The following is a 19,859-nucleotide window of genomic DNA, read 5'->3' on the forward strand; positions in this document are numbered from 1 at the left end:
TTTTTCGAAAATTCAAGATAACGATGTGAAAATACTGTTCAAAACCTATAAAAATCTATAAATGCGTGTAATTCTTTGTAAATGGTACATTTCCATTATGAATGAATAGCATATAAGCATTTATATATATATATATATATATATACATATTATATTTCGATAACTACACTTTTTACAATTTTTTTACCCTTCCAATCGATAGCTGAATAAATTTTACATAAAAAAAAGTCCTGTTCACAGTGTAAAAATACTCTGCTTTTGCCCAACTCTTACCACGTGGAGGTAATCGCTGTTTCAAGAGCCTTTTCTATTCTTTCGTTTTTTTATTGTTTTTTTTTAATGTTTTTACGAATGTTATAATTCGTGAGAATATTGATTTAGTTGACATGTTAAAACAGGCGATATAAATAAAAAAATTTTTATAATGAATCTAATTATTGCAAAACAATTATCCATGATTTCAATATTGATGATCAAATCCAAATAGCTTCAGTTGCAAAAAGTTCAGACAATTTTCTTCCATGCCCTACGCTCCCGCGTAAACTGTACTACGTACTAAAAGTTCACAATTTTACTATTTCGCGTTGTACACCTTCACAATTGTAATTTGCACACTGTGAAAAAGACTTGTTTTTATGTAAAATTTATTGAGCTATCGATTGTGAGGGTAAAAAAATTGTAAAAAGTGTAGTTATCGAAATATAACATGTGTGTATTGATATACAAGGTGTCAAATAAGTAACGGAACAAGGCTGTAGCTTTTTAGGTACAGATTATTAGACCAAGGTCAAGGTTATTCCTTTAGTAACTTTCAACGCGGAATCCGATGGTGACCTTGGATTTGACCTTGAGATTGACCTTCAAGGTTATTTCAAGGTCAACTTTGTTTTTTTAATGGGAACCCCTATTTTTGACAACGGCAATCGAAAGAGCGGAAAATTTTACGTCCAAAACGGTATTTTTAAATTTTTTTTCATGGCCTTGAGAAGGTCGATTTAAGGTCAAATGCTTGAAAAACTGCCTAAAAGCGTTTTTTTAATTTTTAAGATATCGAAAAATGACCTCTACAAAATTTGTTCAGAACAGAGTGGGCCACCCAATGTACCAAAAACCTTTGACCTTTAACCTCATTTTGAAGGTCATTTCAAGGTCGAAGTGTTTTTTGTAATGGAAACCCCTATTTTCGACCCCGGATTCGCATATAGCGCGAAATCAGAAAGAAACATTCAAAACGCAGTGAGTGGAAAAAACTTATCCGGTAAAAAAACTGTACCTATGTCTCTGCTTGCTCCTCATTTAAAACAACTTGACTTTCGGTTTGGATAACCCGTTACTTTATTATTCAAACAATCAAAGGTCAAAGATAAGGTCACTGTAACATGCTCTCAGTAGAATTTAATAAATTTAGCCCGAAACATTTTGTAAATGTTTCGCGAATAATATTGGATCTAAATTTCACATGACCTTAGCGATGAACGTCGTGGATCAATCGAAACTCAACATAATACCTTATCCAAACGTCGGATTTCGCGCTATGTGCTAATCCGAGGTCAAAAAGAGGGGTTTCCATTACAAAAAACACTTCGACCTTGAAATGACCTTCAAAATGAGGTTAAAGGTCAAAGGTTTTTGGTGCATTGAGTGGCCCACTCTGTTCTGAACAAATTTTGTAGAGGTCATTTTTCGATATCTTAAAAATTAAAAAAACGCTTTTAGGCAGTTTTTCAAGCATTTGACCTTAAATCGACCTTCTCAAGGCCATGAAAAAAAATTTAAAAATACCGTTTTGGACGTAAAATTCTCCACTCTTTCGATTGCCGTTGTCAAAAATACGGGTTCCCATTTAAAAAAACAAAGTTGACCTTGAAATAACCTTGAAGGTCAATCTCGAGGTCAAATCCAAGGTCAACATCGGATTCCGCGTTGAAAGTTACTAAAGGAATGACCTTGACCTTGGTCTAATAATCTGTACCTAAAAAGCTACAGCCTTGTTCCGTTACTTATTTGACACCTTGTATATATCAATGCTCATATGCTATTCATTCATAATGGAAATGTACCATTTATAAAGAATTATACGTATTTATAGACTTTTATAGGTTTTGAACAGTATATTCACATCGTCATCATGAATTTTCGAAAAAATTCAATTAAAGTTCGACAAAAACATATTTTTGTTACAATGGCTGCCATGATAAGACACTGTTTTTTGCATAAAAAATATAGTATTTATAAACAAATCCACGTTTTTACAATTTTTTTTCACTTTTAGGGAGCCATTGTGAATCCGCCAAAATTTTTCGGAATTTCGGAGAAATTTCAATGGCATTTTGAAGGCTAGAGACTAATGTCACCCTTTCAGATATTTCCAATAATTGGGCTCCCCTCTTTCGTGATCAAAATTTGACATTTTTTGAGAAAATTTTGAAATTTTCACTTTTTTTAGTGAACAACTAGTCTTATGACTTCCAAGAAAACTTCAGGCTTATTTTAATAATAACATTTGAAAGAGGAAACTTGAAACTATAGGAAATGAGACGTCGTGATTTTTTTTGATACGTTTAATTAAAAAGTTACGGCGTTGAAAACTCAATAAAATTTTCGTCATCTTGGTACGAAATAGGTTCGGGTTAACCTGGTCTGGTAACGATGTTCACCATTTCGACTGATTTTTCATTTCTGGTGTATAATAATGAATCAATGCTTCATCAATAGTAACGTAGTATTGCAAAATCTCTTTTGGATTATGTTGAAACATGCTCAAACATTTCTTAGAAACAAGCACACGAGCTCGCTTGTAATCAGTTGTGAGCAAGCGCGGCACCCATCTTGCAGACAACTTTCTTATGCCCAAATATTCATGTAAAATGTTCAATGTGCATCCTACTGAAATGTTAAGAAGCTTACTAATCTCATACACTTTCAATCGACGATCGGCGATATAATATCACGAACTTTATCGATAATGTCTTTAGTAGTTTCCGTTTTAGTTTAGGACGCTCAGCATCATTTGTACTCTTCGGCTATAACGAAATTCAGTAAACTATTTTTGAACCATGCCATGCGATGGAACAGTCTCCATAATATTTTCCAAGCTCTCTTTTAATTTCTTCGATTAATTTTCCTCGTAGAAAGTAATGTTTAATGAAAAACTCGCTTTTCTCTATGATTTTGCACACACAATGAAAAACTAAATTCAAATGACTGTAAAATATTTTCAAACTAACGTACTAATTTGAAACTTTGTATACACACTTATACTAGATGGGACTCTCTGAAATACGTTGCAATCACACCATCATCTTCCGAGAAGTCACAGACTTATTGAACGACCTCCGTATGATGAAAGGGGAGGAACACTTTCCAAGGGCCTTCTTTGACCTCGAATTTCTTTTTTTTCCCACCTACTTTATGGTTATATTAAAAATGCGTATAGTGATAAGATTGTTGGCGGAATTGCAAAGCGGGAGGTCATATCGTCTCCAGAAAGGTTAGAAGCTAGTGGAAAATTGCGATTGAAGAGGGCTCGTTTGCCTGTTTCAAAGAAACCAGTAGCCTCTGAGTGCAGCGATCGAGACTACCCAGGAAGAGGTGACGTCCCAAGTGATTCCGCTGTTTGTCACCGACGATCGCATTATCGTTTATAGTGGCAATCCCCATTTCCAAGCGCTTGGAAATTTACTGCAGATTACTTTTATTTTCTCAAAGCCGGTGTATATCATAGCATTGGTTCGTGCTTAATATTGTTTTCATCCTGTCTCTCTCTCTCTCTCTTTCTCTCTCTCTCTCTCTTTCTCTCTCTCTCGCTCTCTCTCAATCACCCATTCTCTTTATCGCGGTCAATAAGTGTCTTGTTGTTTGTGATCTTCGGTGCATATAAACCTCTCGGTCAAAATGTTATTTTTTGTTATTAAAGGTGCAATCAAGGTCTGACTTTTTTTTTGTATTTCGTATTATGCTAATCGTTTGACTGCTAATAATGTCTCGCTAATCTCCGCTAGCAGTAAAAACCCATAACCAGAATTAAATTGTCCATTGTTTCATGCTTTCGTACTCATTTTTAACAGCGTCAAATGTGTACACAGTAATACCAACCATACCAGAAACAGGTTAAGGTAGCGTTTAGCCTCACAGCGAAAGACGGAACAACTATAACGTGTTGATTAATTTATTCCCGTTAACCAACCGTTACAGTATATATACTTGTATATACATATTTATAGTTTCATGAAATTATTTACATATAATACGATACGTTAAAACAAATGAACGCGAAAAATTTATGTACTTACTTATTATACAGAACGCGGAATGATTTAGGTGACATGCAATTGACGCTCCAGTCTGTGTTGCCATGTTCGTTGCATATAGTTATCGAAAATCGACCATAATTTGCTCGGATTAGATGAATCAACTCGCCTTCTCGACATTCTATCCTCAATGTTTTTCCCTCACATTCATAAGCTGTGTCGTATCGTTCTGAAACAAATAATAATGCATTAAATCTTTCAAATAAATTCTACAATCTAATCATCACTTTATTGAATAAAAAATTAAAAATACCTGATCATTTTTGCATAGCTTCAAAACGTAACCTCAAAACTACGAAAACGAAATTGACTGTTTATTTAATAAATGCAGAGTAAAAATACTACTCACAAGGAAAGTACACCAAGTGTAAGTAACCGATTTCCATGAAACTTTGATATGTGGTAGAGGACTGCAAAATAGTTGACAGGTACTTTTTTATGTGCTAATACGTGGTATAAAGGGGTAAAAACTGCCCCTAAAGTTCACCCCCAAAGACCGTTTTTTTTATATATCTCTTCTTCTAAGTGAGATATTCTCTTGGAACCAACTGGATATTCATTGTTACTCAATAAAAGTGTCACGTAGCGTACCAAAGCTCCAGAGGGTTGCAACCCTTACTTTTTATAAGGATGGAAATAATTTCTTTCCCATATTTTTGTCTACCAAAATTGTGAATTTAATTTAATCCTCTTCTAACTTTTTTTTATTCAGAAAGGCATTAAGAATCAAAGTTTTCTGGTGTGATTCCGGACAAGCCTACAGAGTTTCAACTAAATCGGAAAATAACACTATTTTAGTGTTATTATTTATGAAAGAGGTGACTCGTGAACAGTCCTTCTCAGGATAGTTCACGTGGAAATTTCTTAGTATCTAGCGACTCAAACGGCCAAATATGCTGGATTATTTGAGAAAAGAAATTGTTGGCATTCTGTTATCTCTCGGGGCATGTCAAGGTCGATATCGTGCTGCACCAAGATATTACCGTCAGAATTACCCAGGGAGGCTTCGGTACCCAAACCACTTGAGAATCCGAATTATTGAACGAAGAGAGAGAGACGTCGACCACGAATACGCAGAATTCGTCGTCGCATTATGAGACAGAACAACGATGATCCACGAATTCTCGTTGTTTTGGCAATGGTTGATTTGGATCATCATATCTCTTTGCGTGAAATTCAGAGACGTACTGGAATCCCAAGAACAACAGCCGGTAGAATTTTGCGGCTTCATATATTTCATCCGTATCACGTAATTTTGACTCAAGCTTTGATGCCAGGTGATCTCCGCCGCAGACTCCGACTTCAGTAATTGAGCACAAGCAAGGATTCGTGAAGATCCTGAATTGTTTAGATACGTAATGTTAACAACATAAGCTACGGACGAAGCTACATTTCATAGTAATGGGCAACTCAATCGCCATCATAATTGGTCTATCCAGAACGCCCATTGGGTACGTCATGTTGATAATCAACATAAATGGAGCCTCGTAGTTTGGTGCGGTATAATAAATGGTTATCTGACAGGACCTTATTTTTTCGAAGGGAATGTCAACGACGCAGCATATCTTAATTTCCTGCAGAATGAATTACCAGAATTATTGGAAGATGTGGACTTGGAAACAAGACGACGATTATGGCTTCATCAGGACGGTGCACCATGTCATCGCTCACTAATATTTCGTAACTTTTTGATCCAACGATACCGAAGACGATGGATAGGCATCGGTAGTGATATTACTGAGTGGTGTCCAAGATCACCAGATCTAACAAGTCCAGATTTATTTTTATGGGGCTATTTGAAAAGTATTGTTTATGCACAGCAACCAACAATACGGCAAGATATGATGCAACGTATCATACAAGCTTATAGAGCTATTCCGCGTCACGTTTTGTTGTCCACAGTTGAAAAGTTCGAAAGTAGAATTCAACACTGCATAAATTTGAACGGCGGTATTTTTGAACATTTTATTGAGATAAATGTTTTTGTTACAACATTGACCATAACTCTATCTGTAGTCATTGTCTTGTCTTCATTGGCTGGGTATTCACACCTTGCTTTAATGGGCTGGGTAATCAATACCTCGCCTTCATTGGCTGGGCATTCCCACCTTCCAATATTAGGCTGGGTAATTAATACATTGCCTTCATTGGCTGGGTAGCCAACGTCTTGTCTTGATCTGCTCAGCATCTCACGTTGCCTAGATAGACTGGACACTCCCTCTTTGCATACACTGGTTAGATTGGTTCACGTTACTAAATGTGGCATGAACACACGTAATGATTAAATAAAAAACGACCTTGATAATCGAACTCTTATTTATCTTGGGTATTGGGGTATTATCATTATTATTAATATTAATATTATTATTATTATTATTTTTTTTTTTACAAGGTGTTGCGGAATCCTTTTTGTGGATTCCCCTTAGTCTTTCTGACTGAGGGGTTATGTGGTACTCCCCGAACAAAAATAGGCCTACCCACTAAACCGGCACCTCCTTGATATCCTTCCCCCAACGAGGGACTATGTTAACATTACTTCTGACTGGAGGTTCTGTCTGTGTTCGTCGGTTCGTGTCGTTCCTCCGTATCTCGTTACGTCGTGTTACTTCGTCTGCTCAGTCATCTGTCAGGCAGCCGTCCGCGTTCTTACGTCTCAGTATAGTTTCCGTATAGATAGCGACTAAGTGCCACCATTCGGGTTCACGCAGCATCAGAGCCACGATGTTATCGGGGGTGATGCTGCCGACTGTTTCTTCCAGTTCCTGTCTGAGTCTTGTCCAGCGGTCACACGCGAAAAACGTGTGTTCCGCGTCGTCTCGTTCGTGTCCACAGTACTTACAGTCGGGTGTTCGTAGTCTGTTCATATTGTAAAGGTACCATCAGAAGTACCCGTGGCCCGTCAAGAGCTGGGTGACGTAGAAATTTACATCACCAAATTTCCTTCCGAGCCACAGCCTCAAGTCCCGTATCAATCGTCTCGTCCAATTACCACCTCGTTCTTCTATCCATCGGCCTTGCCACATGTCAATTATCCTGTCGCGCTCAGCGATTGCCACGCTGTTTCGTCCTATGTCCGCGCTGCTCCCGTAGAAGGCCAGAAGATCCACAGGTATTACGCCAGCCACCACCAAAACAGCCTGCGCAGAGACTGTTCGGTAGGAGCAAGCGATTCGCAGTGCGCCCTGTCTCTGTACCTTCATCATCGTTTTACAGTATTTTTTTGTCTTCAGGGAGTCTGCCCATATTTCCGCGCCGTATAGAAGGATCGAGTGACTGCCGCCATTAACAGTCGTCGTTTTCCCGATCCCGGTCCCGTCGTATTTGCCATCAAGCAACTCGAGGATGCTATCCTCTCTGCCGCTTTCCGGGTTGTTTTCTGTATATGAGGCCAGAAGGTCATCTTCGTATATCGAGGGTTACCCCAAGGTACTTGACTTCCCTCTTGATCTCTATCTCGCATGTCCACACCCTCATGTGCAGTATCGTCTGTATGCGTCTTCTCGTGAGAAACATCAGTTCCGTTTTTTCCAGTTTTTTTTTTCAGTTGCGAGTTGTAGTCCGTGGTCTGTCATCCATCGTCCGACTCGTCTCATGGTCTGGTTCAACACCAGCTGCGCCAAATCGGGGGACCTCTCCGTAACCACCGCCGCCACGTCATCAGCGTAAGCGACTAGGGTCACTCCGAGCGACATCCCAAGCCGAAGCAAGCTATCGTATAAGCCATTCCAGCAGTCAGGTCCCAGTATCGACCCCTGTGCCACCCCAGTGGTGACCTGTCTCATTACTTGTCCTTCGAACGTCTCTTACGTTATCCGTCTGTTTGTTAGGTAATCCTCCACAACCCGAAGCAAATATGGCTAGAACCCGAAGTTGCTTTTCAGCGCCTCCAAGATATCCTTCCACCTGGCCGAATTGAAAGCATTCCTAATGTCGAGCGTCGCCAGTAACACTATAGGTCGCGCAGCGTGGGAGTGTCTGTCTAGTTCCAGGAAAGAATCGACCACCTTTTGGATCGCTCCAATCGTCGATCGACCCCTCCTGAAACCGAACTGCAAATCTGATAAACCTCCTCCGGTCTGTATCGCATCCATCAGTCTCGGTCTCAGTAGTTGTTGAAAGAGTTTACCAGTCGTGTGAAGTAAACTCAACGGTCGGTAAGCCGAAGGCGTGCCAGGATCGCCCCTACCTTTTGGGATAAGAACGAGCCTTGCCACCTTCCACCGGTTGCTGAACGTTCCTGTCGTCAAACACGTGTTGTACAGGTCGAGGAGTATCTCCGGCCGTAGACGAGCCACAAGCCGGAGGATCTCGGATGGTACTCCGTCCGGTCCCGGTGCCTTACCCGTCTTCATCGCATTCGTTGCTCTGATGAGCTCCTCAGCGGTAAAAGCGGGGGGCATTTGTGCGTCCACGTCATCCATCACGTTTGTCCTAATCGGGTGTGTCGGAAACAATCCGTCAACAATCCGTCCTGCTGTTTCGACATCTTTAAGTTCCGGTGAGACTCGGGCCCCTAGTTTCCCGGTCACAATCTTGTAGCCGGTTCCCCAGGGATCCTCGTTCACCTCCTCGCAGAGCTTCCTCCAGCATCGCATCTTGCTGTCCCGTATTGCTTTCGTCAGCGTCTTCCGTGCTGTTTCGTATATGGCTTGGAGGTTTTCCCTTTCGGGTCCGCCCCCTGCCCTTGTCATTCGTCGCCGATTTGTCATGCATATCCTGCGTAACTCGGCTATTTCGTTCGTCCACCAATATTGTCTTTGTTGTATCTGTCGACGTTTCGGCATTGTGCCGTTGCACAAGCTGTCTATTAATTTGGCTGTCTCGTCTGTCAGTCTTCCGCTCTTTGCCGGCCCGTCAGTTCTGGGGGAATTCTCTCCCCTGGAGCCGGTGATTATTATTATTATTCTTATTATTATTATTATTGACCTTACCCTTGCCTCGGTGGAATAGGAGGGGGGGTTGACCGCACCCCACACATAATACCTTATCTAAACGTAGAATTTCCCGCTCTTTCCGAGTCCATGATACAAAATGAGGGTTGCTATTAAAAAAATTACTTGGTTATTGAGTTATTGGGTTATTTGAATTTTGGGTTATTAAAATTAATCTTACCCTTGCCCGATCATCCCTGTGCATAGATGAAGAAAATAATAAATTTGACCCCTACATGACCTTACGCGGGAGGGGGGGAGTAACCGCATCCCACACATAATACCTTATCTAAACGTTGAATTTCTCGCTCTTTCCGAATTCGGGATCAAAATTATAGGTTCCTATTCAAAAATTGACTTTGACTTTCAGATGACCTTGAAAATAAATCTCAAGGTTAAATCCGATTTCGTGGTAAGGAGTCTCTTATTGTCCCAAACAACTTTTGTCTGAACAATTTTTTTGTAGAATTCGAACCGTAGAAAATTTCGGGATGGTTATATTACAATGGGTCACCCTGTACTATGTACGACTAACAAAAAGCCAGAATTATTCATTCGTGAGGCGAACTGATCTTCCAGTATATCTCCTTTTCAATAAAACATTTTTTTTTGAAACCATCTGAAAATGATTTTTTACCATGTTACGATGTTATAAGTTATACCACGGATCCAGGGGGTTGCATCTCTTATTTTTTACAAGGGAGAAAGTATTATTTTTTAATTTTATTCTTGCAAACTGAATGAAACTTCCCTTATTCGGAAGAACATTGAAAACTACAGGTAATGTATTTCGAATTTTCCTTTTAAATTATATATAAGAGGGTAAGCCCTTTTTCAGTTAAATATATAGTTTCCTTTTAACAAATAGCTATGATAACCGCTCTGAATAAAATTTCAATCTAAAGAAGGCCTAAAATAATGAGATATGTATATCGTTATATGTCAATAGCACATTCATAGCGGTAAAAACTACCATCAAATTTCACTTCTAAAATCAGATTTTCATAAGATTACTCCATTTCTATAAAATATTTTATAAACCTTTAAATACACAATACTTATACGATGATGGTTTTCTAAAAAATTTCTTCCATCAAAATGAAGCTTTCTCGAATTAAAATAATACATATAAATTAGTTATTCGTATCATTGAACATATTCAAAGGTAATAAAAATATGTTTTTGATCACTTAAATAGCTATTAATTTCTATAAATTAAATATTAAAAAAGAAAGATCTCATTTTGTAGCCAACAATATTCTACATTCTTTAAATATTATAAGTGTAAAAAGCAGTTAAGTTAATAATAATTACGTTTACAATTATTTACGGAAACAATTAATTACTCCAACATTATTATGATGATAAGTTGCATTACATTAATATTATTATTAACATAAGTTTCATATTCGGAAGAAACGAGTTTTCTGGTGTGAGTCACTGGAATGTTTTCAACTTGTTTATCTGCTCAAAATGAGTAGGTTTCATCATCATGTCCCTGCCACGTATATTTTTATTCGGTGTCAGTCAATCGATTATTTTCTTGTGAGTCGGGGCTATTCTGCGAAAGAAATTCTTACGAAACGTTCGAAAAAAATATATACATATTTATATTATTTCAAGTAGCAAAACATTTTTCATTCCATCTCTAAATCGCACGTCCTCGTTTCTAATCAATTTTTGTGCTTGTAAAGCCACCTTCTCAATTCATTATCATGAAATATAAATCCAGATTGAAGAGCCACGTTAAAGTTTTCCAAGGTATAATCGCAATTCCTTCGAATTTTTTCCCAGTACGTACCACCTTTGTTAATTTGGTGAGCCCAGCGATTTAACTGTGTTTCAGATGTGACTTTACGAAACTGATTTTGTATTGTTTTAAGAGACAAATTTCGCTTTCCTTTTCCCGCTTCTCTAAAACTCCACAGCTTTTTTCTTATATTCGAAACTCAATGGCTCACTTTGGCTCTTGCAATCGTCTGTCGGAAATTTAGGATCAACAGGAAGTGTATGTAGATAAATATCCTCGACAATAATACGATTAGGTATTGGGTTCCTTAAATTCTTCTTGGAAATCTAAAGTAGTTTCTACAATTTAATAATATTGAGTGGAAAAGATCTTTAATTTCCACTTCCTTAATATTGTAATTACTTACTTCAATAGGTAGTTGTTGAAAATAAGCGAGTAGCATATTTATCACGTTTAGAGAATTGATTTTCATTTTTAATGCTAAAATAAACATGAAATGCTGGTAAAAAAAATTATAAATACAAAAAAAATCTTCAACTTATCTTATCTAGGCTCATAATTAGTCGATGAAGAATATTATAATTACGCATGTACTCCATAAAGAATTTAACTAGAAAATAACTTGAAGAGACAATATCAAAAATAAACTTACATTATACGAGGTGTGATCAAAAAGTAAGGTGAATTTTTATTTTTCTCAAAAAATATTTATTTATTCATCAATTTTTATTTTATCTCCTTCAAAGTAATCCCCCTCGGATATAATGCACTTGTGCCAATGCTTTTTCCAATCCTCAAAGCATTTCAAAAAATCATTTTTTGTGATCTTGTTTAGTTCATCCTTCGATGCCGTCTTTATCTCCTCAATCGTGGCAAAACGCCGTCCTTTCATGGGCCTCTTCAGTTTTGGGAACAAGAAGTCACAGGGGGCCAGAGCAACAACCAGCGCACAAGCAACGATGTGTGAGCAGGGGCGTTATCATGGTGCAAAAGCCAATTTTTATTTTTCCACAAATTCGGACGTTTCTGGCGGATTGCTTCGCGCGAATTGCGCATAACTTGCAGGTAATATTCCTTATTTACTGTTCTACCCTGTGGCAAGAACTCATGATGCACCACGCCCCTGCAGTCAAAGAAAACTGTAAGCAAAACCTTTAAATTTGATCGAACTTGGCGTGCTTTTTTTGGTCTTGGTGATCCAGAATGCCTCCACTGGGACGATTGAGTCTTAGTCTCGACGTCATAACCGTATACCCATGTTTCGTCACCTGTTATAACCATGTTGAGTAAATCTGGATCATCGTTGACGTCATTCAGTAGCTCTTGGGCGATGCTCATGCGACGTTTCTTTTGGTCGAAATTGAGCAATTTCGGAACAAACTTCACTGACACACGTCTCATGTCTAAAACACTCATCAAAATTGATTGGCACGAACCAAATGAGATGCCAATATCATCAGCAATTTCTCTAATGGTAATTCGACGATTTCCCAACACTATTTTCTTCACTTCTTCAACATTCTCATCAGTTGTTGATGTGCTGGGGCGTCCAGAACGAGGTTAGTCGTCGGTGTCTTCTCGGCCTTCTTGGAAGAGTTAATACCACTTGTAAACATTTTTTTGGCTTAAAGTAGACTCACCGTATGCCACTTTCAGCATTTCAAGTGTTTGGAACATTTGATTCCATTTTTCACACAAAATTTAATGCCAACTCTTTGATCCATGTTTTTAGACAGCAGCAAATCGTGGAGCATGCAAAACACTTCTAACCTTGATGCCTCTCACAAACAAACCAAACATACTACAAAGCTGAAATTTGGAACGTATATTCTAGACGAGTGTACCGACATAACCAAATAAAAAAGTCGAAGATCGAACGGACGTAGCCCGCTAAATTTCAAAATTCACCTTACTTTTTGATCACACCTCGTATATAAATTAAGAAAAAAGATTTATTCACACAAACAGAGAAAAACAAAAATTTTTTGAGAAAAAGATTGTTGAAAATCGAATGTGTAGAATGCCTGATTCAGTTCATTTATTTCTACACATATTCCAATTCAAAATCAATATGTAGCATTCTCGCATCAATATAATTTTTTTCACATGACTGAAATACATGACCTAAATCTTACATGCGTTACTACTCTTGAAATTCTTTTGATATTTGAAATAATATAAATATGTATATTTTTTTTCGAACGTTTCGCAAGAATTTCTTTCGCAGAATAGCACCGACTCACAAGGAAATAATCGATTGACTGGCACCGAATAAAAATATACGTGGCAGGGACATGATGATGAAACCTACTCATTTTGAGCAGATAAACAAGTTGAAAACATTCCAGTGACTCACACCAGAAAACTCGTTTCTTCCGAATATGAAACTTATGTTAATAATAATATTAATGTAATGCAACTTATCATCATAATAATGTTGGAGTAATTAATTGTTTCCGTAAATAATTGTAAACGTAATTATTATTAACTTAACTGCTTTTTACAATTACAATATTTAAAGCTTGTAGAATATTGTTGGCTACAAAATGAGACCTTTCTTTTTTAATATTTAATTTAAAGAAATTAATAGCTATTTAAGTGATCAAAAACATATTTCTATTATCTTTGAATATGTTTAATGATACGAATAACTAATTTTTATGTATTATTCTAATTCGAGAAAGCTTCGTTTTGATGGAAAAAATTTTTTAGAAAACCATCATCGTATAAGTATTGGGTATTTAAATGTTTATAAAATATTCTATAGAAATGGAGTAATTTTATAAAAATCTGATTTTAGAAGAGAAAGGGTCTAGCCAGGTAAGATAGTGAAATCTGCCTTTGAACGGTGAGGGAAACGGAATGTACCCTTTCATTCCTCATGTATAGAAACCCCTTTTCCCAAATTTTCAGAACCCTAGACCCCAGGGGGGCCGGCTGAGTCGTGACTATACGCTTTTCAGTTTTTTAACGATGTCTCGGTCAATTTTGAAGCTAGAAAAAAAACCAAATTGTAGGATTTTTTGAGCCCCACAAACCTATGTGACTCAAAAAATTTTTAGCGGGAAATTCAAATTTTCACAGCCTTTTGAAAACATTCAAAATTCGTATTAAAAAAACAAAGACTGACTCACCGCTGAAAAAAATATATCTTACGTATTTTTTGCACAAAAATGCCTGTGATTTTTTTTCAGATTTTTAAAAGTAGTGGAACGACTTTGAAAAAAATAAAAATCTCTAAAAAACACCTTTTTTCGACTCTAGCTCCTTATATATCAATTCTATGCTGAAATCGACTACGCCATCGTATTCTACGCAAAAAAATACATCGGAAACGTATATATATATTTTTTTTCTAGGATTTTTGCATCCCTTCAATAATTCGCCAAGTAAAGTTGATCGGACCAGCTCGCAATGTTTGAAATTATTGTTAGCTTAGAATGTAATTTAAAAAAAAAGTAATATATACTTATACTGTTCCTTTTTACATGGAATACGATGGAGCAAGTTGTTCTATCATTGAACTTACCCAGAAAACATTGGAAGTAAAAAAATTATGTATTTGGCCGCTGACGTTTTGTAGAGAGATTTTACTATGAATCGGTTTGTCGGGTTTGTTTGATGTTTAGGGTGTTCACGGAACGATTCTGACATTAATAAGGTGACACGAATTCCGACATATTATATGACATGTACATAAAACGATATGTTCAAGTCTTTAAAGGCTCAAAATTTTAAAATTGGATAGATTTTATTATGAAGAAATTGCGTCATTCTAGTCTACGTAAAAATAAATACATTGGAAACATGAATTACTCTTTTGAAAATGATTTTTATGCCAATCCACATGTACAAGCAAAAGTGATCGAAGGTATGTGGCGAAATATTGAAGGGATGCAAAAATCCTAGAAAAAAAATATATATATATGTTTCCGATGTATTTTTTAGTGTAGAATACGATGGCGTAGTCGATTTCAGCATAGAATTGATATATAAGGAGCTAGAGTCGAAAAAAGGTGTTTTTTACCGTTACTTACCCGAAGCTGGTCTCTATTGCAGAATAGTTTGCTTTTTAATAAATCAATTTGGTAAACGACTTATCTCAAGAGCTGCTACAGATGACGAAGTACTGAATTATATACTTAACAGAAATTCCAATGAAAATAGCCTAGCCACAGAAGTGATTTCAGGAAAGTATAATCGAAGGAAAAGCTTATTCCAAAAGTTGACGTGTTACGTCTTACGACGCATCCTTTTTGTAACAACTGCACACTCGTGAAATTCAAAGCTTCTAAAACTATTCGCACGTCAGCAGAAAGCTGACGAAACGCGAGGTAAATGACACTCCGAAATAAAGTTGTTACACCTTGCGACACATCCTCTTTTGTAACAAATGCATATTCAGGAAATTCAAAACTGCTAAAATATTCACACGTCAGCAGAAAGCTGACAAAACGCAAAACAAATAGCACTCCGAAATAAAGCCACCGAACACAAGAATGTATATTCAGCAAAAAACAAAATGTCACAATTCAATACTGACCTGAAAATTAACATATAAAAAGCAATGAACATCATTACGAGTCAGTTGATCAGTAGTCAGTCAGTCAATAAGTACCTGTAAGACTCAACTCCGTACACACTGGTCCGACAATTGGTGATCATTTTACTTAATAAACTCACGACTGTTACAAAGTAATATCGTGCAAGTATTATTCAACAACCTATCCTATTCAATTCAACAAGCAGTTAGAGCCTGCTACACTCATACAATCCAACAAGCAGTTAGAGCCTGCTACATTTTATCCACAATTAAAAGCTACAATTATCAAGGTAGTACAATCATCAGACATACATTTCTACATATATTTATTATAAGTGAGACATATCCGACCACTAGTCAACATATTGGAACGTCTCATTCATTAGCTATTCGTAGTTGATGCACGAGACGTAACAGACGTTTGCTGACTTACAAGATTTTCCTGAAATGACGGAGCAGGATTAAGTAAAACTATACAGTGGAACGTATCAACTCAAACAAGCCATATCCTACTTAGCTGAAATGCTGGGCGAGAATAATGAGATAAATGTTAGTTATTTCAAAGAATCTGCTGATCTTCTGAAAGTACGAGTTAGATCGAGACACATCGAAAGTAAGACGTATAACTGCTACATCCAGTACAAACCCAATACTATTGGCTGTTCCGGTATAGTCCGTTTTTGCTGTGAGTGTGCTAATGGAATGAGAACAATCGGTTGCTGCTCTCACGTGGCTGCCGTTATTTATTATTTAGCGTATGATAGATTTCAATCCTGCATTGTTAAACCTGCTGAACATCTCACAAGGATTTATGAACAAGATCATGTGGTTACTTCTATCGAAGAAGATAGCGATGATGATTAACATTCGAAGCGTGGTCACAGATTATATATAATTATATAGCTAATTTTATTTTTTTTAAATATTATATTATTGAATAATAATTTATTCGTTCCTACTTTATTCATCCTCTTATTATTTATTGAGTACACACAAACATGCACTTCAAATATAGTAAAAAAAATATGATGACGCAAACGGATTCATAGTAAAATCTCTCTACAAAGCGTCAGCGGCCAAATACATAATTTTTTTACTTCCAATGTTTTCTGGGTAAGTTCAATGATAGAACAACTTGCTCCATCGTATTCCATGTAAAAAGGAACAGTATAAGTATATATTACTTTTTTTTTAAATTACATTCTAAGCTAACAATAATTTCAAACATTGCGAGCCGGTCCGATCAACTTTACTTGGCGAATTTTTGAAGGGATGCAAAAATCCTAGAAAAAATATATATATATACGTTTCCGATGTATTTTTTTGCGTAGAATACGATGGCGTAGTCGATTTCAGCATAGAATTGATATATAAGGAGCTAGAGTCGAAAAAAGGTGTTTTTTAGAGATTTTTATTTTTTTCAAGGTCGTTCCACTACTTTTAAAAATCTGAAAAAAATCACAGGCATTTTTGTGCAAAAAATACGTAAGATATATTTTTTTCAGCGGTGAGTCGGTCTTTGTTTTTTTAATACGAATTTTGAAAGTTTTCAAAAGGCTGTGAAAATTTTCATTTCCCGCTAAAAATTTTTTGAGTCACATAGGTTTGTGGGGCTCAAAAAATCATACAATTTGGTTTTTTTTCTAGCTTCAAAATTGACCGAGACATCGTTAAAAAACTGAAAAGCGTATAGTCACGACTCAGCCGGCCCCCCTGGGGTCTAGGGGTCTGAAAATTTGGGAAAAGGGGTTTCTATACATGAGGAATGAAAGGGTACATTCCGTTTCCCTCACCGTTCAAAGGCAGATTTCACTATCTTACCTGGCTAGACCCTTTGATGGTAGTTTTTACCGCTATGAATGTGCTATTGACATATAACGATATACATATCTCATTATTTTAGGCCTTCTTTAGATTGAAATTTTATTCAGAGCGGTTATCATAGCTATTTGTTAAAAGGAAATAGTTATTTAACTGAAGAAGGGCTTACCCTCTTATATATAATTTAAAAGGAAAATTCGAAATACATTACTTGTAGTTTTCAATGTCCTTCCGAATAAGAGAAGTTTCATTTAGTTTGCAAGAATAAAATTAAAAAATAATACTTTCACCATTGTGAAAAATAAGAGATGCAACCCCCTGGATCCGTGGCATAACTTATAACATTGTGATATGGTAACAAAGAATTTTCAGTTGGTTTAAGAAAAAAAATGTTTTATAGAAAAGGAGATATACTGAAAGATCGGTTCGCCTCACGAATGAATACTTCTGGCTTTTTGTTAGTCGTACATAATATATTGAACAGATTCAATGTTAATTACATCAATTTCATTTATACAGTTAACTCAAAGCGCTTAGTTTCAATGAAACTAAAAAAATTAATTTAAGGGTAGTTTAACCTTAAATTAGAAAAAAATAAAAAACACGTCAACTTTGATTCTTAATGCTCTTCTAAATAAAAAAAGTTAGAAGAGGAGTGAATTAAATTCACAATTTTAGCAGACAAAAATGTGGGAAAGAAATCATTTCCATCCTTATAAAAAGTAAGGGTTGCAACCCTCTGGAGCTTTGGTACGCTACGTGACACTTTTATTGAGTAACAATGAATATCCAGTTGGTTCCAAGAGAATATCTCACTTAGAAGAAGAGATATATCAAAAAACGATTTTCGGGGGTGAACTTTAGGGGTAGTTTTCATCTCTTTAAACCACGTATTAGCACATAAAAAAATATGTGTCAACTATTTTTCAGTCCTCTACCATATATCAGAGTTTCATCGAAATCGGTTACTTACAATGTCAGTACAATAAAAAAGAGTCACGATGTTTCAGTGAGTAAGAGCTTAAGTCTAGAGGTTGTGAGTTCAAGTCCTAGGCGCGTGAACATTTTCTGAAAAGAAACTTTTATATGTTTATTACCATGACTCATGGTAGTTCAAATTTCATCTTAAACTGTATGTTCAGTAACGCTGTATGTAAAATTCTCTTTCTGAAGTTTTCCCAAAGTAATGTGGAAGGCATTTCAATGCCTGACACAACTTTGAAAAACTAATACTAACGTATAAAGATACCTAATATACGAGGAGGGGTGAATAAGTCTTTACAAAATCCAAGAGATGGCGCTCGTCACGCTTAAATTATGATGTTATTGGCAAGCAATACTACTAACTATATATCGTACAAGGTTTCAGCTCAATTCATTAAGTCGTTAAATTTTTTTGTGAGCGTTGGTTGAACAACAAGTTATTGGTTTATTTGAAAAATGGAAAAAACAGAGTTTCGAGCGGTGATAAAACATTTTCATTTGAAAGGCCTTACACCAAAAGAAATCACAGTTGAGTTGAACGCCGTTCATGGTAAGTTTGCCCCTGTGTTTAAGACTATTTATAACTAAGTAAATGAATTTAAAAGAGGCCGTACAACAACAAAAGATGAACTTCGGTCAGGACGCCTCGTAGAAGTGAGTACGCCCGAAATGGTCAACAAAATCCACGACATGGTGTTGAGTGATAGAAAATTAAAATTGCGAGAATTGGTTGAGGCTACAGGGGTATCAAAGGGTATAATCATTTCAATTTTGGATGAAAAAAATATCGGCAAGATGAGTGCCGCGTTTGCTCACTGTTGAAAAAAAAAAGAACCTGCGTGGTCACATCTGAGGCTCTTTCGGCACGCATACGTCGTAATCCGGAAGACTTTTGGCGTCGACTCTTAACTATAGACAAAACTTGAGTACACCACTACACTCCTGAAACCAAAGAACAGTCCAAACAATGGATTACCGCAGGAGAACCAGCCCCAAAGTTGGTAAAGACAGTAAAGTCAGCTGGCAAGATTATGGCCACGGTTTTCTGGGATGCGTATGGAATCATCTACATCGACTACTTGGTAAAGGGCCAGACGATCACTAGACAATATTATGCGTCATTATTAGGTGTGCTGAAAGAAAAAATCAGAGAATAACGTCCTCACTTTAACAAAAAAATGCCTCTTTCTTCAAGACAATGATCGAGTTCACACGTGTGCTGTTTCGATGGCAAAAATTAAAGATTTAAAGTTCGAATTAATTGATCATCCACCATATTCGTCTGATTTGGCTCTCAGTGAATTTTTCTTATTTCCTAACCTCAAAAAATGGCTTGCCGGACAACGATTTAAGTCGAATGAAGAAGTTATCGCTGAAACAAATGCCTATTTTGAGGGTTTTCAGAAATCATATTTTTCTGATGGCTTAAAACAACTGGAAGGCCGTTTAATAAAAGCTATCGACCTTCAAAGAGATTATGTTGAAAAATAAAAAAAATTACATACGCAAAACTTTTTTTT

General features: G+C 36.6%; 1 protein-coding gene across 8 annotated transcripts in view; it reads right to left on the reverse strand.

Moving 5' to 3' along the window:
• The window catches only part of LOC131675033 (latrophilin Cirl-like), a 795,927-nt gene that overhangs the window by 625,211 nt on the left and 150,857 nt on the right, over positions 1–19,859 (reverse strand). For all 8 annotated transcript variants that reach the window (XM_058953848.1, XM_058953849.1, XM_058953854.1 and 5 more), the window contains one exon: positions 4,293–4,479. In XM_058953848.1, the coding sequence (XP_058809831.1) occupies positions 4,293–4,479 (187 nt within the window). The remainder of the gene's footprint in view (positions 1–4,292; positions 4,480–19,859) is intronic.

This window comes from Phymastichus coffea, unplaced genomic scaffold (assembly GCF_024137745.1).
Source record: "Phymastichus coffea isolate CEN01 unplaced genomic scaffold, Cenicafe_Pcof_1.1 PCOF00015, whole genome shotgun sequence".
In the NCBI taxonomy this organism is placed as follows: Eukaryota; Metazoa; Arthropoda; class Insecta; order Hymenoptera; family Eulophidae; genus Phymastichus; species Phymastichus coffea.